General features: G+C 34.5%; 2 protein-coding genes across 7 annotated transcripts in view; one reads left to right on the top strand and one right to left on the bottom strand.

Annotated features, from left to right (window-relative positions):
- Positions 1-16,445, top strand: part of LRRTM3 (leucine rich repeat transmembrane neuronal 3) — a 199,779-nt gene extending 183,334 nt beyond the window's left edge. The window contains exon 3 of the mRNA XM_043476820.1: positions 11,002-16,445. Coding sequence (XP_043332755.1) covers positions 11,002-11,211 — 210 coding nt within the window. The 3' untranslated portion in view covers positions 11,212-16,445. The remainder of the gene's footprint in view (positions 1-11,001) is intronic.
- The window catches only part of CTNNA3 (catenin alpha 3), a 1,829,362-nt gene that overhangs the window by 1,236,563 nt on the left and 570,706 nt on the right, over positions 1-22,093 (bottom strand). The gene's annotated exons all lie outside the window — the stretch shown is intronic.

The following is a 22,093-nucleotide window of genomic DNA, read 5'->3' as shown; positions in this document are numbered from 1 at the left end:
TATATATGACTGGCCAGGTCAGCTCAAAAACAGTATCTATACAAAGCTCACAGCAAAGACAGGTATTTCCTTCAACTTCCTCCATACATATCTAGGAAAAAAGGAGTGTTTTACAACTGGTTGATTTTGAAGTCAGGGAGTTGGTTTTGTTCATTCAGGATCCCAAGAGTACTCAATAATGGATGGATGGATGGATGAATAGATGGATGGATGGAAGGAAGGAACAATACATATTGATACCTACGTGCGTATATTCAAGAAATTAAATTCTGAATTTCATATAAATTCAATTCTGAATAAATTCATAGCAGAATCTCATTCCTACAGAATAAAATTCATCTGAGGAATTTTCATCAAATAAATGTTATTTGAACTAAATCTCCAAGTGCAGGATTTTCATGCAGTTGGGCAGATGTACATACAGTATTGAGCCTCCTTGGTGGCTCAAATGGCAAAGAAACCCCCTGCAATGCAGGAGACCAGGGTTTGATCCCTGGGTTGGGAAGTTCCTCTGGAGAAGGGAATGGCTACCCATTCCAGTATTCTTGCCTGAAGAATTCCACAGACAGATGAGCCTGGTGGGCCACAGTCTATGGGGTTGCAAGAGTCAGACACGACTCACTAACTAACCATATACAGTATTAACTCATTTAGTTTGGAGATAATTTCAACCAAAATCTGAATTAATTTAATAATAAAGTTGAAGAGAAGCTATAGCATCATTTGAAAGCCTATTTATTTGGAAGACAGCTACAAGGATTTATGTAATCCTGAGGTACTGTCCTGTAGGTTCTAGGCAGAAATAAGAAAGAACCGCTAAGAAAGTCGGAATATCAAAGTCCTACCAATGCAGGACAACTCACTAGATCATGTATGTAAGAAACAGAGAACCTGTTTTGTGAAGAATGCCAAAATGACAGTAAGCTGGTGAGGAAGGAAAAGCCATAGGATGTTGGAAATCATGACAGAAAACCGAATGTAATGTCAGTGGTCAGGGAAATCCTATTTAGAACCTCTCTATGAAGCTAAAGTGCACTGCCAGTCATAGATAGAGTTCATCAGTTACTTGTAGCAATACTAAACACTGTTATTTGTTTGCCTTGTAGTGTTTATTATAATTGGTGATTTTCATTCTCACATATTTGTACAAATCTAGATTAAAAATACCAATTGCTGTATCATTATAAGATCCTCAAGTGAACTGCTATGACAATTTACAGTAAAAAGAAAAAGCATGAGATTGCTTTCAAACTGATTAGCAACTGTACCTCATTGCACAACCATATGAAAAAAACACACCTGGAAACATAGGAGCAAGATTAGTGGGGCCTTTGAGCCATAATCTCAATTGGGATTCCATTCACTTTACCTGGCAACAGAGCCAATTTAGCAGGCATCAGGCTGTGCAGAAGATTTTCATGTAAATGAACACAGTTTGGGGCATTTTGCTTTCCCTCAGTAAAAGTGAAATATCACTTTCCACTGGCACTACAAAAATAAAACAGAGGTTAACATAGAAGTATCCGAAAAAAAAAAAAAAAAAAAGAAGTATCCGGGGCAGAGTCCATTACCGGGAGAACTAATTTGGAAAGTGCAACAACCTCTTGGAGATCCTGGGCCATGATTCTAGTGAGTACTAACAAGTGAAACATGCAGGTGTAGAAGGGATTAAAGGACAAAGCACAGATATAACATTCTGAAATTTACAGGACCAAAATCACCAAATTAAGAATAATCATTGTATTTTCAATATTGTTTTTTTAACATTTTATATATTTCAAATTTAAACTAATTCCTTATATATATTTAAACTAATATCTTTACATAATTCTTTAAAGATCTCAACAACACTGAGATCTTTAAATAAAATTAATAAAAAATTTAAAGAATTGAAATAACAAATGAAGAATTTCCCAAACATTATAATGCAGCTCTATGTGACTCATCATTAGTGTGGATTTTTGAAATTCATTGTAGCCCTCTACCTCTATCCTAGAATCATAATGACCTGGCCTTGACATCATAAGACTTTAACAGATTATCTCAGTCATACAGTTCCCATAAAGCCCAGTCAGCCATGGCATGGGTTATATGTAAGAATTTAAAAGTATAAAAAACTAGCTTTGTTTTCTAAGTTTAAGGGTAGCATAACATAAATTTAGGCTCTTAATTACTTCCTGAAAATGCTTCTTTAAATAAATTACTAGTAGAATCAAGATAACTAAAATTAATGCTGCAACAGTCTATTGTGCCCACATGAATTAACCATTAGAATGCATAAGAGTACCAGAGATAGATTGCTCTTCAAACAAATCTCAAAGTGTAAAATATATTATCTTTGTGGGAGGGTCTATAAAAGTAACTATTGAATCACTTTTCCAGCAATATTGACTCTGGCCAATAAATCTGGAAAATAGTGAAACTATTTTCAAATAAAGATTAGTTTGCTTTGCACTCACAAAGGATAAATAACATAGTCAGCAGAATCAGCCAGAACAGAGTACACACCCACACACACACACACACACACATCCTTATATATGCACACATTTGTCTCCTAGCTCACTCCATCCATTGCCTTCCTTTCCTCTCTTGCATATTTGTCTGTCTCCCCACTAGTCTACGATTTTGTTAGAAAGCAGAAATTATACCTTATTTATATTTATTTCTGTACTTCCCCACTTCTGCACTCCAGCACTTACCTATAACTCTTTTCCATACAGAAAGAAATCAAAACAAGTATCATTTAATATAAAACAAAATAATCAGATTAACTGAGGTTTCTAACTTTTTGAATCTTGTGTTGAGAAAAACTAACATCATTTAATTGAAAAAATTTCTACCAATTTCGAAATCAACACAGATGTCTAGCTTTAAAATCCCTAAAGGTATCCCTAAATAATCTTACACATATTTTATCTAGGACTATAACTATAACTAAGAATCCTGTCCCAATCCAGAATGTTCTCCAGATTATACCCTTCCCCTTACACTTGAATTTGCCCAATATGAGCTTAGTAAAAGCAGAGAGCTCTGATTTTGAGTCATCATCACCATCTACCCACATCATGAATCCCCGATCAACCTCAGGTTTCTTTCCTGAGGACCCAAAGTGTAAAGCAGTATCATAAAGCGAAAGTGTAGCTTAGCAAACCATAGTGTTTTCCATACTGAAAATTAAGGCTCAGTGTTGACAATTGATGTCAATAGTACCAGACACATTATACTCTGCTCACCTCTCTAGACTCAAAAGCCATTGTGATTTAGATAACATGAGGAATAAGCAATAAAGCATACTGGTTAAGAAGTCAGGAAACCACTTCTGCAATTCACTAGATAAGTGAATTTAACTAATTAAACTATCTAAATCTTAGTTTTTTCCAACTGTAAAACAGGAATAATTATATTTACCTTATAACAGCCGTGGGAGGCTTAAATAAGATGACCTAAGTCCACCATGTGCTGGGAGGGAATGGGGGCAGGAGGAGAAGGGGACGGCAGAGGATGAGATGGCTGGATGGCATCACCGACTCGATGGGCATGAGTTTGAGTAAACTCCGGGAGTTGGTGATGGACAGGGAGGCCTGGCATGCTGCGATTCATGAGGTCACAAAGAGTCAGACACGACTGAGCGACTGAACTGACTGACTGGACTGACTGAAGTCCACCATGTAGCATGTCAGAGACATGTCCATGCAGAAGTTGACCAAGAGACGGAATAAGTGCCACAGCCACTCAGGTGGCAAGAAACCACTGTGGAAATGCCAAAGAATTAAGGTAGGACCAGAGGTAACATCTAGGCAGGCTTCGACACCCTTACAGTGAACCAAGCTCCAATGTGACAGTTTCTTATACTACTTTTCCTTTCATTTTATCAACTGCTTGAATACTTAGAAACCAAAATAGTAATTAATCATAAAACTTTCAAGATTCAAGCCAGCAGAAAAGATATATTCTATCAAGTTTCTTAATGTTACTCAAATAATACCAATGAATAATATCAAAGACACAACTTTTTATGTTTACCATAATTAAAGCTACCAAAGCCTGTACACAAAACTCATGTTTGGTAGCACTGAAACAAATGTTTCTAACCAATCCCCAAATACATATCAAGTTGCACATACTCTAATGGAAACAAAGTCTGTCTGGAAAACTTCCATAAGCTTATGTAAATCAAAAGTAGAGGCATCAAGATAAGTAAGAATAAAGTTATTATCAAGTGCATTTTGAAAAAAGTTAAAACACTTTAATTGAGAAATGTATAAGCAGTGGTATAATACACATGTATTTATACTCACATATATCTATATGTTCATATGAAATAGTGTTTATAAGGAAGCCAATTTCCCAGAATAATATATATTTCAAATCTTATTTCTTTGCAAAGACAGAGTAATGTTTCAGACATGATAAAGAAAAAGAAAAAAAAAGCATTTACTATTTTCTACATACTGCTTACATTTAATTAAACAGAAATATAGCTAATCTCTAGAAATGAATTTACAAATATTTAGTTCTCTTTATAGCTGCACTGATTAGGCATACTATTTATGCAATCGCTAAAACAAACAAGGTTATACTATTTTGAGCCAAGATAATGGCAACAGAAATGAGAGAAGTAGTGCATGCAAAAGATACATGTCACTCATGTCAGTAAAGTTATTGACAAATAATGGGACATTTGGAACAAGGGACAAGGAAGAGCGAAATGGACCCGCAAAGCTGACTTAAACTGATGTTCCCCAAAACAGAATAAGGGCCATGGGAAGAAGTTAGGTTGGATCCAGAGGTAATGAGCCCAATCTGAGACAAATTTAGAGACAAATTAGAAAAACACTATTAACTGAAAAAATAATGCTTGTTTCTTTTTATTTATTTATTTATTTTATTTTACAGTATTATATTGGTTTTGCTGTACATTGACTTGAATCCACTATGGTTAACAGGTAGAAATAAACTCAGTTGAAAATTTCTTAAATTTAGAAGTAAAACAAATGCAATATAATAGACCCCTGAATTACAACATAAAATGAAGAAAAATATGTCTTGATAGTGATAAAGGCTAGGTCTCAAAAAATTAATTCCTTCATGAAGCAAGTCTGTTTTTTTCACTGCATGCAAATTATTGAAAAAACAAAACCCTGTTAGCTACAAAAAAATTTAAGTATCAATCTTTCAACAACCCACAAAGGTAGAATACTTGTTAGGTAAGATTGGCCTTATAAAAATGGAAGACTTCCCCTGTGATATATGGGAACAGTGTGAGAATTCTGCTCAATGAAAATCAATAGAAATATTTATAATACATTACAGCATACTAACACATATATATGGAATTTAGAAAGGTGATAACGATAACCCTATATGCAAAACAGAAAAAGAGACACAGAAATACAGAACAGACTTTTGAACTTTGTGGGAGAATGTGAGGGTGGGATATTTCAAAAGAACAGCATGTATACTATCTATGGTGAAACAGATCACCAGCCCAGGTGGGATGCATGAGACAAGTGCTCCGGCCTGGTGCACTGGGAAGACCCAGAGGAATCGGGTGGAGAGGGAGGTGGGAGGGGGGATCGGGATTGGGAATACATGTAAATCCATGGCTGATTCATATCAATGTATGACAAAACCCACTGGAAAAAATAAATAAATAAATAAATAAAGTTAATTACCTTCTTAAAAAAAAAAAAAAAAAAAAACTCTACTCAGAAATAACACTTAACAAGCAAAAATTTCCTATATTTTGCAATTCTAGAGGAAGAAAAAACAACAGCCTTTTTCTATTCCCTCTCAAAAAATGGGCTGTCATTTTTGTTCTGTAGAGTACTTACTGTACTTAAAATAATCTTTGCTATCCTACAGAAAAGATGTTTAAATGGCTTGTAACTAACTAGAATATGAATGATATACATTAATGTTCATATATATATACATATATTTGTACAAATACACATAGATGTTATTTTGCAGTGAGTACGGAATTATTAAAATGACCATTTTTATGTAATCACAAATTGGAAACTTTAAAAAGCTATTCCTTCCCCTTAAAGTCACAAGAGTCCCATTTTAAGTAAATGGGAAAAAATACTGAATAATGAGTTACTTTTATTCATCTAATATTATAAAATTTGTGTGTGTGAAAGCTACATATAAGTGACGCTGAGAGAGACACTGGAAAATAACTGCTTAGGCAATATCATTGATGTAAAGAAATAACTAGTTTCAGTTCAATTCAGTTCAGTCGCTTAGTCGTGTCCGACTCTTTGCGACCCCATGAATGGCAGCACGCCAGGCCTCCCTGTCCATTACCAACTCCCGGAGTTTACTCAAAGTCATGCCCATCGAGTCGGTGATGCCATCCAGCCATCTCGTCCTCTGTCATCCCCTTCTCCTTCTGCCCCCAATCCCTCCCAGCATCAGGGTCTTTTCCAATTAGTCAACTCTTCGCATGAGGTGGCCAAAGTACTGGAGTTTCAGCATCAGTCCTTCTGATCTGCTTTAGGATGGACTGGTTGGAAAGACTAGAAATTTTTCCTGAGGGGAATTTCCTAAATAATGGGTTAGCTACTATCTCCATCATTAGAATAGCATATAATGATTTCTTAGCTCAGACTCTAGATTATATTCCTTTGTGGAGATTTAAGTTTTCATATGCCTGGATCTCTGTAAGTTATGTCTTAAGAATAATTAACTCATCTGAAAAATACTTACCTAAAGCAATGAAGAAAACCACAAGTAATTAAAAATAGGAGTTTATCAGATTAAAATTCACTGAAAGAAACTGTTCTCAGAAAGATAGGACAAGAAGATTCTACAGATACTTTAAATAGAGCCCTGATCAAAAGGTCTGGGGAAGCAGAGCCTTCTTAGATTTATATCACCTACTGCCCTTCTTAAGACAATTCTGACTAGCTAGTCAGGCACTCAAGTTTGCTGTTCATTTTCATTTTATAAAATAACATATTTGGGTCATCTTCAGGTAGGTTGACTAAGTGATTTATTTTCCAAAATGGGGCAAAAGCATAAACTGGGACTGCCCTGGTGAACACTCTGTCCATAGGGGAGAGCTGGGCTGTGTGCCTCTCCTGCTTCAGCGTATTAATACAAATCAGTTAAAAATGGAGAAAGGGACCAAGACAGAGAAGATGAATAGAGAACAGCCAGGTCAGACCGGAAAGGGCAAAGAAAACAAGGGGCACAAGTCCTGTGACTGCTGATTGTGTGAGGAAGGGAGGGGCTGTTGTGCTTACTGACTCAGACAAGAAGGATGTACATGGATTGGATCTGAGTCTCAAGGTACTTGTTTAGCGGCAGTGAATAGCTTCCCCATCACTGTGCTGTGCTGGGCTGTGCTAGGTCACTTCCGTCGTGTTTGAATCTCTGTGACCCCATGGACTATAGCCCGCCAAGCTCCTCTCTCACTGGGATTCTCCAGGCAAGAATACTGAAGTGGGTTGCCATTTCCTTCTCCGGGGATCTTCCTGACCCAGGGATCCAACCCACATCTCACGACGTTTCCTGCATTGGCAGGAGGATTCTTTACCACGAAGGCCACCTGGAAAGCAGTCAGCCACTGTGTGTGTGTGAGTGTGTGTGTGTAAATAATCTCTCTCCATATGGGCATCCCTGGTGGCTCAGTGGGGAAGAATCAGCCGGGAATGCAGGAGATACAGGTTCGATCCCTAAATCGGGATGATCCCCTAGAGAAGGAAACAGCAACCCAATTCAGTATTCTTGCCAGAGGAGCCTGGTGGGCTACAGTCCAAGGGTTGCAAGAGTCGGACACAACCTATTGACTAAACAACAATGAATAGGTGTGGTGTACACCTATTTATATTTTATACAATAACAAATATGAAATAATTGTCTAAAACTAATGTATCATCAAAATTTGCATTTCCATGCCTGATTTAAACAATATGAAATCACAAGTAATTGGCCACAAGATTATGTTCATTTATGTACAATACTTACATGCTGTATATATGTGTATGTCAATATATGTGTGTATTCCTTATAAATATACATGTGAATGTAACTAATCCTCTTAGATTTTCGAAGTCAATAAGTCAACCTGGGAAAATCTACTATGATGTTATATTCACATCACATTTAGTTGTTAAATTCTACTTACTAATAAAAGTGAGTATGTTATTTTCTTGATATTAAGATATCACCAGCTTTAAGAATCACTTTCAGTTTCAGAGAAGAAAATACATGATAGACATCCACACTGATGATAAGAACCATCCCAATTTCAGAAAGATTAAAATGTGAAAAATATGACTCGACATTTAGAAAGTACAACTAAGGAGTTAGGAGTTTTAAAATAAAACATATCCCCAAATAAGAAACTCTCTAAAGAAAATATGTGGGATTTTAAAATAAACAATGAGAGCTAATTACTTAATTGATATGATTCAAATTAAGACTTGCACTCCGGATACCAGCAGCCTCTAGATACTAAATCAAGCTGGACCTTGTGTGTGTAGACACACACACAGAATAAAAGTATCATGTTTTGTTATTTTTCATAAATTATCACCATAGAAATTATAAATTATTCACAGTAGAGTTAATTCCAAGTAAGCCAGGAATGATATAGCATACATAAAGTTTCCATGACAAATAAGAATAAGTATGTAAAATCCTACAGATATACGACCCATAATGCATTACAGAGCATTGATTTCCCAGAGGCTAATGTTAAACTCACACACACAATAACAGCTCTATTTTCATTCTCTCCTGTAACTCAAATGTATTCATGGTGCACAATTACTTTTGCATAATAGTATATTTCAGTTATCTGGGCTATTTCATCTGTAACAATAGGAGTTCTTCCTTATTTTAAATGAGCATCTTTGGAAGCATCCTATTATTTTCTATATAATCTTTCAATCACTTTGATCATTCTTTAAAGTGTATGGCATCTTTTATTCACACATCAGATAACACGCTTCAGATTTTTTAAAAATCCACATATTAATAAATAGGAAGGATTCTCAGGAATGCAATTTTAAGTATAGGATTACATTTCTGTCTCCAAGGACTAAGCTCTACACATTTGAGACACTGAAATGTTCACAATAAAAAGAAATAATAATCTCAAAAGAAGTGAGTGTTTTTATTTAAGAGAAAACAAGCAAATGATAGATCAACTAATTTTTACTAAAGGAAAATTAAATAAAGGTAGAAGGATACAGATGTAAAGAGAAGAGGCAAAAATGGTTCTTACGGATGGAGAAAAGGACTAAGAAAGTAAACAAAGAGTTAATGAATAAAACATGGGCATTCTATTTTTCTTAGCTTTGGGCTCCAATCTTAGCTGAGATTAGAAACAAATTTGTCTGATATGCTCTAACAGAAATATATTTTATCCACCACCAAATAAGAATGGGGGAAGTTTTTATCCAAGGTAATTCAACAATATGAATAAATAATTAGGATATTAAACAGAGATCAAGGCTGAAGATTCTTCAAAACTGCCTACTTTTTAGAACAATTTTTTTATCTTATTGAAAAAATGGGAATAATCTCTAGACTTTGACACCTGATTACATTTCAGTCTGCCTTTTGTCTGTAACACATGTTTTTCTCTTATGCTCACAATGGTCACTCTTGTTTTTTCTTCATATTGAGAAATTGCTTCCTTTCATTAAGCTGCAATCAGCAAGAGTCCCTTCCACATTATATATATATATATATATCCATATATACATACATATATATACATATACACACACACACACACATATATATATATATATATATATCACTGATGCCTTCAAACTAGCATCATCCTTTATTGCTTTTAGACCTTAATAGGAGCCATAGATTCTTCCTGGGAGTTCTCCAAACTTTAGATCAAGATACAGACATTAAAGTATCAAAGAATCTTCATGGCAAAATAAATATTAAGAAGTTACTGATCAGAGATACATAGTCATAATATTTACCAACAGTGATTGAGCTGTGACACACGAACAGGGGTACAAGATTATTTCCAAAATCATGGCAGTCAGGCACCATCACTGCTGTTTTCCAAAAGAGCATGTAAGGGAGTACAGAAAAGATGCTTTTTAAAAAAGACATCATGAAGATAACCCTACTCTTTATTTCATAGCATGTTACAATGTTATAGATTTTTACAATAATATTAAGCTACAGTATCCAGATTATATGAAACTTTAAAACGTAAAAAAAAAATAAAAAGAAGTTATTGAGTAAAATGAGCCAGAATGACTTGCCTAGACAATTCTCTTCTGCAGTAGCTCTCAAAGTGTGATGTGTGGATTAACAGCACCAGTATCATATATGAACTTGTAAGAAATGCAAATTCCAGGTCCCACCCCAGACCTACTGAATTAAAAAAAAAAAAAAGTAGGGAAGCAGAGGTTGTAGTTGAAAGAAGAGGGAGGTTCTTTTTATGCATAACGGGCTTCCTAGGTGGCACAGTGGTAAAGAGACATAAAAGACATGAGTTCAATCCCTAGGTCAGGAAGACCCCCTGGAGACGGAAAAGGCAACCCACTCCAGTATTCTTGTCTGGAAAATTCCACTGGACAGAAGAGCCTGGCAGGCTAAAGATTTGGAAATGTCATAAAGACTTGGAAATGACTAAGTGACTGAGAACTCAAAGTTTGAAAACCACTTTAATGTTCAATTGTATTCTAATACCAAATAATATTTTTCCTAGTTCTAAAACCACAAATTTACCCCGCTGAACGAAAAGCATTTTTTTTTTTTTTGCAAGAAAGCTTTTAACATTTTCAGAATCACTTAGTTCCCTATTTATCTGAAGGTGCTAGCGAAGAACTAAGCAGCTCCTTTTCAGGCTTTAAAACTGTGGCATTGTGTTCGCTAGTATGAGGTGGAGGGACATCAGTGGGACAGTGGGGGGGGTTAGTCAGATCAGCATTTCAGACTCCAAATCTTGCCCCCAAAACTATTTGTCTTTTTATAACTGACTTTTCTCATGTCATTTTTCCCCAGATACCTTTATCAATGAATGTGTCAACTTTTCTGGCATACGACCAGCCCACAATAAGTTACTGTGGGGTGCATCACGAACTTCTCTCTCATAAGTCTTTTGAAACGAATGCACAGGAAGATACGATGGAAACACATCTAGAGACTGAGCTGGACCTGAGCACAATCACGGCAGCTGGCCGCGTCAGTGACCATAAACAGCCGCTGGCTTGACTGGGCTGAGTGGCAGCCGAGAGTTGCCACCAAACTGTGTATCCTCAAGGACAAAATGAGGAAGATTTGTTCATTGTGGACTCTAAAAACAACACAACCCCCTGTTAAAATAAACAAAAATCCAAGATTGATTTATGAAATAAAGAAGACATGAATTGTTTCAAGTCTACACTTTGTAACTAGCTAAGTTGTGCAGTATTTTTTTGACTTAAAAAGAGTATGACCCTGAAAAAAAAATCTTTTTTTTCTCAAAATTCATCCTACCTATATGTAAAAACTGTACAGAGCTAATGTATTTTTCATATTGTAAAGTTTCAATTACAGAAACAATTGGTATGTACAGTACCATAATTTAATTACATTTCACTTTACAAACTTTACACATTTCAGTTTCTAAAATTTTAAATTAACAAATTTTATTTCTTGTGTTATTCAGAGTTACTCAGTTTTGTAGGGACTGTTTTGTTACTGCTTTTTGTGCCCAGAAACCTTGACTCTAAAATTCTGTGCTGTGCAAAACATGCACGATTTTTATCATGCTTACTGCGTAGAATTTTATCTACTTGTTCCAGAAATAATACATTAACCAAAAAGGGTTTAATTGTTGAGACTTGTAAGAAGTTCTTCAATTACATAGACAGGTTTTTCTTATAAATGAAAAAAAAGAATCAAAGATTTTTTTAACACTTCTCAGATTTAACTGTTGCCTTGAATTACAGCCTAGTTTCTAAGCAGTGAAATGTAATGATAAAGAGGGATATTTTTAACAATATATTTCCGAATGAATGACTCATTATTTCATTCTTTTGAGTAACCCATTGTTAAGGGTGTGGGGGGAGGGGAGCATGGACAAAACATCACTGGAAACAAAGGCCGTAACCACAGCAACAGACTTTGATACACTTAAAAGGTGCAGCTGCCAGGGACAAAGAAAAACTTGTTAACATCTCATTATTTCAGGCCAAGGTGGGAGGATAAAGCATAATAATTGAACAGTAGAAATTTTTCTCTTAATTAACCTGAAGTGGTTTACCTAAAAATAACCATCAGTCTGGGCAAAATGTGCCTGGTTTTTAAAACAATTTCTCCTTTAGAATGGTGAGGCTACATTTTAGGATCATCTCAAAGGGATGAAAATTTTCACTTTGTGTGAAAATATATATGAAAATTTTCACTTTGTGTGCTACATCAATTTTCTCCTGGGGGAGAACTCTAAATATTTATAGCTCATTCAATATACACGAGAGCCATGGTGAAGAACTTTATCACTGAAGTAGACTGTAAACATCCTTAAAATATTCTACACTGTTTATATTGCTATTTTATAATGAGGTTCACTTCCAAATTATCTGAAAAATAACCCAGAGTAATTTGAAACCACCCTGGATCCTATATTGATTATCTGATTGTATTATAAAGCTAATTCAATCAAATTAGAAAACTTGACTTTTCAGAGGCTGAAATAATCAACTTGTTTCTGTAGTTTGCTTGACACAGGTTACTGTTTGAAAATATTGTCATTTTATCTATGGTATTCATACATTCTTTTGTGTTTTGTGAAACATATAAGTTTAAATTGCTGTTACACTAGGAGAAGTGCTTTTTGGTTTTCATTTTTAATTTATGACATAGAAATAGGTTGAGAATATACCTAATAGGGATAAGACAGTCAAAAATAATGAAGAAAATAACGTGAAAATTGATGTCAAACATTTAATTTTTTATTTCTTTCAAAGAAATTCAAATTTGTAGTTTTATGCAGGTTTATCATTGCAAATTTAAGAGCAGCGTCAAGAAGAATGAATTTAAATAATGAAGAGCAAATTTTTGTTGAAAATATAGTCAGAGGGAAAAAAAAAACAAAATGTTGGAAAAGCAAACTTACTAATTTAAATGAAACTAAATGTCACAGTACTTGTATCAACTACTTAGCATTCCAGATTTTGTAATATATTTTGCATAAATTATTTGCTATTCAAAAAATTTTGTAATTTTCAGTTTAATCTCTATTTTTTCCAATTTCTAATTTTCTTGTAGTTTATTACTGTCAGAATATTCTTAATCCTCTACACTGGGATTTTGCTTTGCAGTTAGCAAATCTATAGAGGATTAATTATGAATCTATTATGTGTGGATCTGAAATCAGATACAAAATTTTATTTATTATGTAAACCAAAATGTCATTTGCAATTTTTTCTCACTAGAAGTTGTCCTTGCAAAGATTCAATTATCTTTTAATTTGTGTAAATGAGCACTTTATATATCTTTCCAGACATTTTCAAATTGACAAATCATTTTTAGAAAATTTAAGGTTCCAGGGAGCCTCACAAATATATGCCCTTTATTTCCTGAACCAAACCACTTTCTTGTTTAGGCATTTTAAGTTCATCTAAAGTGAACAACTATAAATAGAAGCATACACTTTGGAACCATAGCTCTGTGTGTCTGAGGACTTACTACAAGCTACATACAGTAAGAGCCAAGTAAACGTAGAACTTTCGTTTTCCTCATATTTGAAATTAAACCCAATGGACCTCTAATCAGAAAAAAAAAAAAAAAGGTGCTGGGTTACTTGTTTGCTTAATTTTTATTCTACCATACCCAGGGGTGTGGGCGCTGGGGGAAAATGAAAACCTGCTAATGGAGATTCTGTCTGGAATATTTACATTTGCAATTTATATATTTGTGTCTAAAATCTTACCTCTAACTTATCTTTTTCAGGATTCAATAATCTCCCATTTCTTCTTTCTAACCATTCCATGTCTCCCTACTTACTATTCACTTATTTAAACAACTGAAATACTTCTGTATTTGGAGTTGAAAAATGCAGTTTAGCCCAGTGTGGTTACAGTAACAGCAATGGCTGCAAACAAATTTATGCAGTGTTTTGAGGTTTACAAACCACATTTCACATTTTGTCTTTATAACCAATCTATGAAGACACATTAATCTCAAAGAAGTTGAAACTTGCCTAAGGACATAGAGCTAATAATTGATGGAACTGACCTACTCTCAAAATTCAGACCCTATCCTATTAGTCTTTCCACTAATCTAAAAGCCTTCCCTCTCTAATCAGGGCCAGAGAATTTCCAGATAGTAAACAGAATTTTTAAAAATGTTTGATATGTTGTTTAGTCATCCCTAATTTAAATCAGTTCCTCTATCTGTATAACATATGAGCTAAATGGACTCTTTCTGTGTGCTACACTGGGCTCTCACATTAAAACTCTTTATTCAGAAAGTATAACAAGTCATCAGTTTCTTAACAAATCATATCGTTTGTAAATGTGTAGAATTGTTGCTTCCAGGAATTGGATGTATACAGGCCCCAAGGTACAGAATAAAATTGAGAAGCACATGATAAAGACAAAGATCAAAATTGAGATTGTGTGTATGGTTATAAGACAGATTCAGAGTGTAAGGTTGAATATATGTTTACAACATGTTCAATTAAACACATGTTCAATTCAAAGCTAATTGGGAAAACCTTTATAATTTTCTTTTTTCCTTTTTTTGTTTCAGCAAAAAATAATTATTGAACCATGAATTCTTATACCTAGAGAGAATAGAGAATAATTTTCTCTATTCTTCTTCCAACAAAAATGAAAAGCAATTCATCCAAATTGATGTATAAATAATAAAACATACATTAATAAGTAAATAATATTCTTGATCAATTCATTTTTATCATCTCCATCCCTATTTCCAAAACCATAAAATCAGACATATTTTAATATGAAATTATTTAAAAGAATATTATTTAGAAGAAATTATTATTTAGAGGAAAAGAAAACGTGCCCAAATTTAACATTTAAGAGAAACAGCATAATCCTGACTTGAAATCAGATCAGCATGACTCCACAAACTGCTTACAAATAGCAAAATCTTTTTTGCAAAAATGTTTTCTAAAATAAAATCACTGTATATGACACTAAAAATATATATTTGTTTTTCTCTGTTCCTTACTGGAAGACAGATATCATCTCTCATACTAAACATTAAAAATAAGTAAAGAAACAGAAAGCATGAAGGCAGGTACTTGATGTGAATGATTTGTAAGCTGGAAAAAAGAAAATCTGATGTAGAGTTTCTGATTGGGAGACAGTAGCACATGAAGGGAAAAGTAAAAGGACCAGCAGATATTCAACCTCAGGAAAGAAGATGAGAAATCTCTAAAGTAGATACAATAACATCTTACAATGGTATAGCTCTTAACAGTTTATTACTCTGGGTAAAAATACAATAATCTCATAACACGTAAAAAGTCCCAAGGTCCAGATGGGTGGATTATAGAATAAGAAATCCAGAACAGTTGGTCTTGCAGTTAAGTAAGAGCCTCCAACAACTTTCTTACCTTCAACTCACCACAGTGGTCCCTAACTAGAGAGGTACCAAGGGCAGAGGATCCAGGCTTTCAAAACTCTCATTCTACTGTGCTAACTTGCTTCAGTTGTTTCTGACTCCTTGTGATCCCATGGACCATAGCCTGCCAGGCTCCTCTGTACATGGGTTTCTCCAGGCATAGATAAAGGAGTGGGCTGCCATTTCCTCCTCCAGGGGATCTTCCCAACCCAGGGATGGAACCTGAGTCTCTTAAGTCTCCTGCACTGGCAGGCAGATTCTTTACCACTAAGTGAAATCTGGGAAGGCCTTCATTTTACTATCAACTGTAATAGGGAAGAAACACTTGAAAAATTTTAAAAAATATATATCGAATGGTGATGGGTTATTTGTAAAGATCTCTCATGACTTGCATTATGATTTTATTATGAGATAGGAGGCTGCTTCTAGGTAACATTTTAAAGTTAGGGTAAAATCAATGTTTGAAAAAGTCCACAGTTGACTATTTACATTTCTAATAAGGACCGTGCTCTTAAAGCAACAGAGTGCCTCAGTTATCTAGGACTTAGAGAACTCCTGAATTTCCTCCTCCTCTCTCCCAAATATTTATATGCTTTGTTTTATATGATATCTGTCTTCCCAACAAACTAAGTGAAATTTTATTTTGTATAAATCAAATAATAATTCAAATATATCAAATGACTATGTGAAAAAGAATCCTTGAAGTAAATCGTTCTTGCTTTCTAATCTGAAACATCACTCAGTGACTCAATTCTTGTAAATTGATTCCATACATCTTGTGTGAATTATGCAGCACACTTGTACTGCATGGCCTTAAAGGTTCTATGATGCAGTCTTTGCCTCAGACTGAATAAAATAAAGGACTATCTCTAGTTTTGAGCAGGTCTATAGACACTGAAGAGTGATTATTTTCAGTCATTTTCATTTGTTGAGTTTATTTGTCTGGACTAAGATGAAAAACAATTTTCCCTGGTGACTCATTGGTAAAGAACTTGCCTACCAATGCAGGAGATACAGGTTCGATCCCTGTGTCAGGAAGATCCCCTGGAGAGAGAAATGGCAACCCACTCCAGTATTCTTGCCTGGGAAAATCCCATGTACAGAAGAGCCTGGCGGGCTGCAGTCCATGGGGTCACAAATGGTTGGACACAACTGACCGATTAAAACAACAATATGAAAAACAGTATTAAAATAATATGAATGGGTAAAGGTGACAGCTATATATATTTTTCTATTTGTTAATTTAAACTTGTTTTCTATTCATTAGTTTAAACATAGCCTCAAAGTTACTATTAAGAGAACAAAATGAGCCCAAATCCCCTGGATCCGTACTAGATTTAGATTTACGGAATCAGAATCTCTGGAGTTAATCTCTGAGTCCTGCTAAATTTTGCAAAATGTTATTCAGATGAACTTACTTTTACTAAACCATTCAGTTACTTTTTATTCTAGTCTAAAATTATCCTTGTAGTTTCCTATTCCAATGTGAATCTAGTTTGCTAAGCCTGCTGAACATTTTTCTTGATTAGAAGAATGTACAACAAAGGACAACTATACACAAAATGGTCAGGTTGTTTCCTGACAAACTGCGTTATTTATAGTATTTGTTCCCCACTAGCTTTTTCAACAGAAATATCTGAAAACCATCCTAAATTAGTTGGGTTATTCACTTAAATTATTTACTTTCATGGACAATAATCTAACAGTTGAAAAACTGGAGTTGAGGAGAGAGGAAAGACTTTATGATGTAATAGGTGTCGTGCTGTCCTCATATCATTCTCAAACTATCTTAGGAAATAGATACAAACACTATTTTTTAAACAAAGAAAACTAAGAATCATTGTAGTTGAATAATTTGCCAAGGCTTATACAGTAGAGTTGGAGATTCAAATCCAGTTCTCCTGACTCTAAGGATGTGCTCCTACTACCCAATAGCACATTTTCAAATGTTAAAAAAGACTATAATCAATATAATTAGGCTCATATATTTTAATAAGGGGTTTGGAAACAAGAGGAAAAGAACATGCTTTTCTATTCCTAAACAGAAAAACTGTATAAGCTGTTTCACACTGTGTAGAGATTTCCTTCAGTACCCTAAGTCTACAATTTAATGGAAAGAAATACCCATTATTTTCTTGAAGTTTTATACACTGTTTCCTAAAAAGGATAAACATTTGAAAGAAGTGCCTCAAAAAATACGTACTCCTAAATACTCATATTGTATTTTCATTTCCAATATTCCTAGCTATATTATAAACTTGTAACAAAAATATGATCAGTAGGTATTCACAGTACAAACTTCAACTAGTCAAAGATGGAGGGAATGTTGGCAAATGAAGCAAAACTTATATAGATGAACAGTCAGTAAAGTACCCAGTGCAAATGACAATGTCAAAAAAGACCAATCATCTACAGTCACAAAGGTTAACTGGCAATTGCACGGCCTGGGTTGCAGAATCTTCCCTGTGGTAAGTTTATGTAGGGATATTTTTTTGTAGAAGCATCATTACTTATACAAATGTTTTCATCATTACATACAGGTGACCAAATAAAGCTTTTATTTATTTTTAAATTCACATCATCAAATAAAACTTCCTCAGCCTCAGCTATTAACTAGTAATTATTAGTTTCCTGATTCCATTAATGTTTCTAGGAGCTTTTTATTAAACCACTGGACTAACAATCTCTTCGGTTTCTCCCTGAACTTGAACAAGCCAAGGTTATATAATTGGGAAGATGTATTATCATTTTATTTTCTCACACTACATGAACACGTAGCAGCCATGTAACATTTTTTTCTTTTATACTCCATGTGGGATTCAAGAGCCAGTAAAATACTCTTATAAGTCACAATTCTACTAAAAATCGCCACTACTACAACTGTGATAAGACAATGCTTAAATTTAAAACAATTAATCAATACAGCTAAGAAAGAAGCTCAAGCATCCTGAATCTAATATCATTATATCTGTTCATCCTGGCATACAGAAATTACATCTGAAACATCTAAAGTAATTCTGATTTGAGAAAATAAAGATGTTCCTTGTTTCTGGGTTGAAGATATGATAAAGTACAATGAAGAGGACAAAAACATTACACATACTGAGAGGTAAGTAAAAGAAATGTGATTCATTCTCATTAGATAACCTTCCAGTTAGTTCTAAAAATTAAGACTAGTAATTAAAATTTACAATAACATTTATGCCATCAAATGTCAACATGTAAAAACCAATATGGATATTAGGGACATAAAAGCAAACATATTTGTGATAGCAATATGTATCAAATAGATAGAATTAGTTCTACCAGAAGAGAGAATACTAAGGATAAAAAATACTTTGAAACTGTCACCATTACTTCTCCAGAGAGGAATTGAAAAATCAGAATAAAAGATTCAAATTAAATACCAAATGCTCTTTTCAAGATCAATTTTGAAATAGCCCAAATAAAAGCCTCAAACTGTTCCTTTCAACTGTAAGTAATTACATTAGTTCATATATACCTAGTCAAGTCAAATTCTGATGTTGAAAAATGAATTGTTTTAAATATCCTTCATCTGTTCTTACTTTTTACATCAACAATATAGTTGCTTTCAGTTATAGATCCATAAATACAATGCCCCAAACAGTCTGATGAAAATGTGGTGAAGGATTGGATCAACCCTATCATTTTACTCCACTATAAAGCAATTATTAGAATAGCATGTCCACCACAGTAGATATGGAAATATGTTTCAAAGTCCTCTCTAGCTTTTCTTGATGAAGTCACTTGTAATATTCATTATCTATAGGTCTTATTTTATATTCATTTATAAAAGAAGGAAATTATTGCCCTGAGACAAGACCCTAGAGACCAATTTTAGCTCTAGTCTGACTATACTTATGTAAAAGAGATCGTGGGAAAGACACTGAATATCTCTGAACTCTAGCCATCTGGAGAAAAAGTTGAGATCTTTGTGAAGTCAACAATTTTTCAGATTTGGATTTGATTAAATCTTAAGTTTAGTATACTGAACATTCTTCACAAGTCTTCACCAGTTCCTCTTTAACAAACTTCAAACTTGAGTTTCTTGGACCCATGTTGGATTTTAGTCATGGCTATTTCACAATGAACCCTTGTCACACTTCTTCATTTGTGGAAGGATAACATGAGGTCGGGTGCCATGCTATGCTAAATGCTAAATCACGTCAGTCCTGTCCGACTCTGTGCGGCCCCATAGGTGGCAGCCCACCAGGCTCCTCTGTCCCTGGGATTCTCCAGGCAAGAACACTGGAGTGGGTTGCAGCCCTTAAAAACGTTTTCCTTGCCTTTGATTCCAATTATGTGATGAAAATGTGTGAACACAATGTGACAGCTTGGTATTACCGTAAGTGAAAGTGAAAGTCTCTCACTTGTGTCTGACTCTTTGCAACCCCACGGACTATAGTCGTCAAGGCTCCTCTGTACCATAAAGGCATAGGAAGAAGAGTCTTCTAACAGATAAGCACTTAAAGTGACAAAAATAAACTTGCGGTTTGGGTCACTTCTTTTTAACTTAATAATCAAATATATATTTCAGGTAAGTGTATGCCTTCAAGCTACTGAAACTATAAATATAATTCTCTATAATGATGACATGGTTTTACTGTCATATACTTTCACTTTCTGAGGACAGACAATTGACCATGCTCTATAACTTCCACCAGAAGGAAGTTCTATATAATTTCCAGAAACAATGATTTAATACTAAGCATTTTAATACAAAATGATAATAATTAACAATGAGAGCTCTCAGGTGGCTCAATGGTAAAGAATCCACCTGCAATGCAGGAGATGCAGGTTTGATCCCTGGGTCGGGAAGATCCCCTGGAGATGGAAATGGCAACCCACACAAGTATTCTTGCCTGGGAAATCCCATGGACAGATGAGCCTGCGGGCTACTGTGCCTGGGGTCACAGAGTCGGACATGACTTAGCAACTAAAAAACAACAACAAACACTTAATGAATGTTTACTTTTCTAAACATTTTACTTGAATTAAGTCATCTAATACTCATTAATATGGTTAATATGGTTAATTGTTGTTTAGTTGCTAAGCCATGCCTGTTTTGCAACCTCGTGGATTATAGCCCACCAGGATCCTCTGTCCTTAGGATTTCCTGGGCAAGAACACTGGAGTAGGTTGCCATTTCCTTCTCCAACTATGATTAAATAATAACTGTAGAAGGAAATACTATCGCCAGCCCTTAAAAAGATAAGGAAAATGATGCTCAAAGTGATTATGTAACATACTTCTATTAAACTGTGGAATAAGAACTCAAATTCAAATGATAGATATATAGACAAACTGACCCCTACTAAACTGCCCATTTAAAGTCGGCTTCATAAGCAAAACACTTAAAAGTCTATTCACTTAAGGCTATGACTGAAGCCACCAATATAACGGATGTGTTTATTTTCCATTTATCCATATTATCCAGGCACCTAATATATGCCTACCAGAAAGCAGAAATCTTTGAGAGAGATAAAAGGTATATGATACAGTTCCTATTCTCAAGGAGTTTATAGACTGAGCCATAAAAGATATTCACATAAGAAAAAAAAAAATCCAAGCTAACTCGAGTATCTGCCATTGCACACAATGATGAGCAGATGAAATCAAAGTTAAGAGCTGTTGAGGATGATTCTGGGCAGAAGTGAGAACTAAAGACTAGAAGACTAACAATATTCAGCTGGGTAAAATGGAAAAAAAAGAGGAAAGTAAAGAAAGAACATTATGTTTTTATTTATGTAGGTTTGTTATCCCAATAGTAATGTTAGAGTTGTGCTTCTCTGGCATAGAAACAGAAAGCTCAGTTTTTTCCTGATTGCCTTTCAGCTCAGACCCAAATTTTGCTCTGGCCACAGCAAACTTGGGGCCTTTCTACACGGGCATAAATAGTTTTCAGCTTTTCCTCAACTCTATTTCTCTTTATACTGCAATTTATCCATTGTGTTTTATAATTCTTTGGGGTGGGGAAGTGGCAAATTATATTAATCCTTTGTGGAAAATGTTGTCTGTTTCAGTAAAATGTTCATAAAGCATTTTGAAAACTGATTCAGCCAACTTTATTCATTTAAAATAATTCTGTGAATTAAATCAACTAATTTCGTAGAAGCTAATAATCATAACATCCTCAAGTTACTGTTTGGCATCAGGTAGAAAAAAATGGCCTACAAGTTAATTTACTTTCTTTTTAAAATCTTTTCAGTCTTTATGTTAAAACTGGTGAATACTAACCATAATTTTTATTCCAAAAAAGAAACACAATTTTTATTTTTGATTACTACATTTTGCAAATAAAGAAACTAAAGTAGAACATGATTAAAAGCCATGATCAATATCATTTTGGGAAAAGAAAACAGACCCACTACTAGAATTCACATTTACTCGATATTATTTTTACTAGAGTAAAATATTTCACAAAATATCAAGTTCAGTTCAGTTCAGTTGTTCAGTCGTGCCCGACTCTTTGCAACCCCATGAACCGCAGCATGCCAGG

Source organism: Cervus canadensis, chromosome 8, assembly GCF_019320065.1.
Source record: "Cervus canadensis isolate Bull #8, Minnesota chromosome 8, ASM1932006v1, whole genome shotgun sequence".
NCBI classification, from domain to species: domain Eukaryota; kingdom Metazoa; phylum Chordata; class Mammalia; order Artiodactyla; family Cervidae; genus Cervus; species Cervus canadensis.
This window is presented reverse-complemented; position numbering and strand designations above follow the sequence as displayed.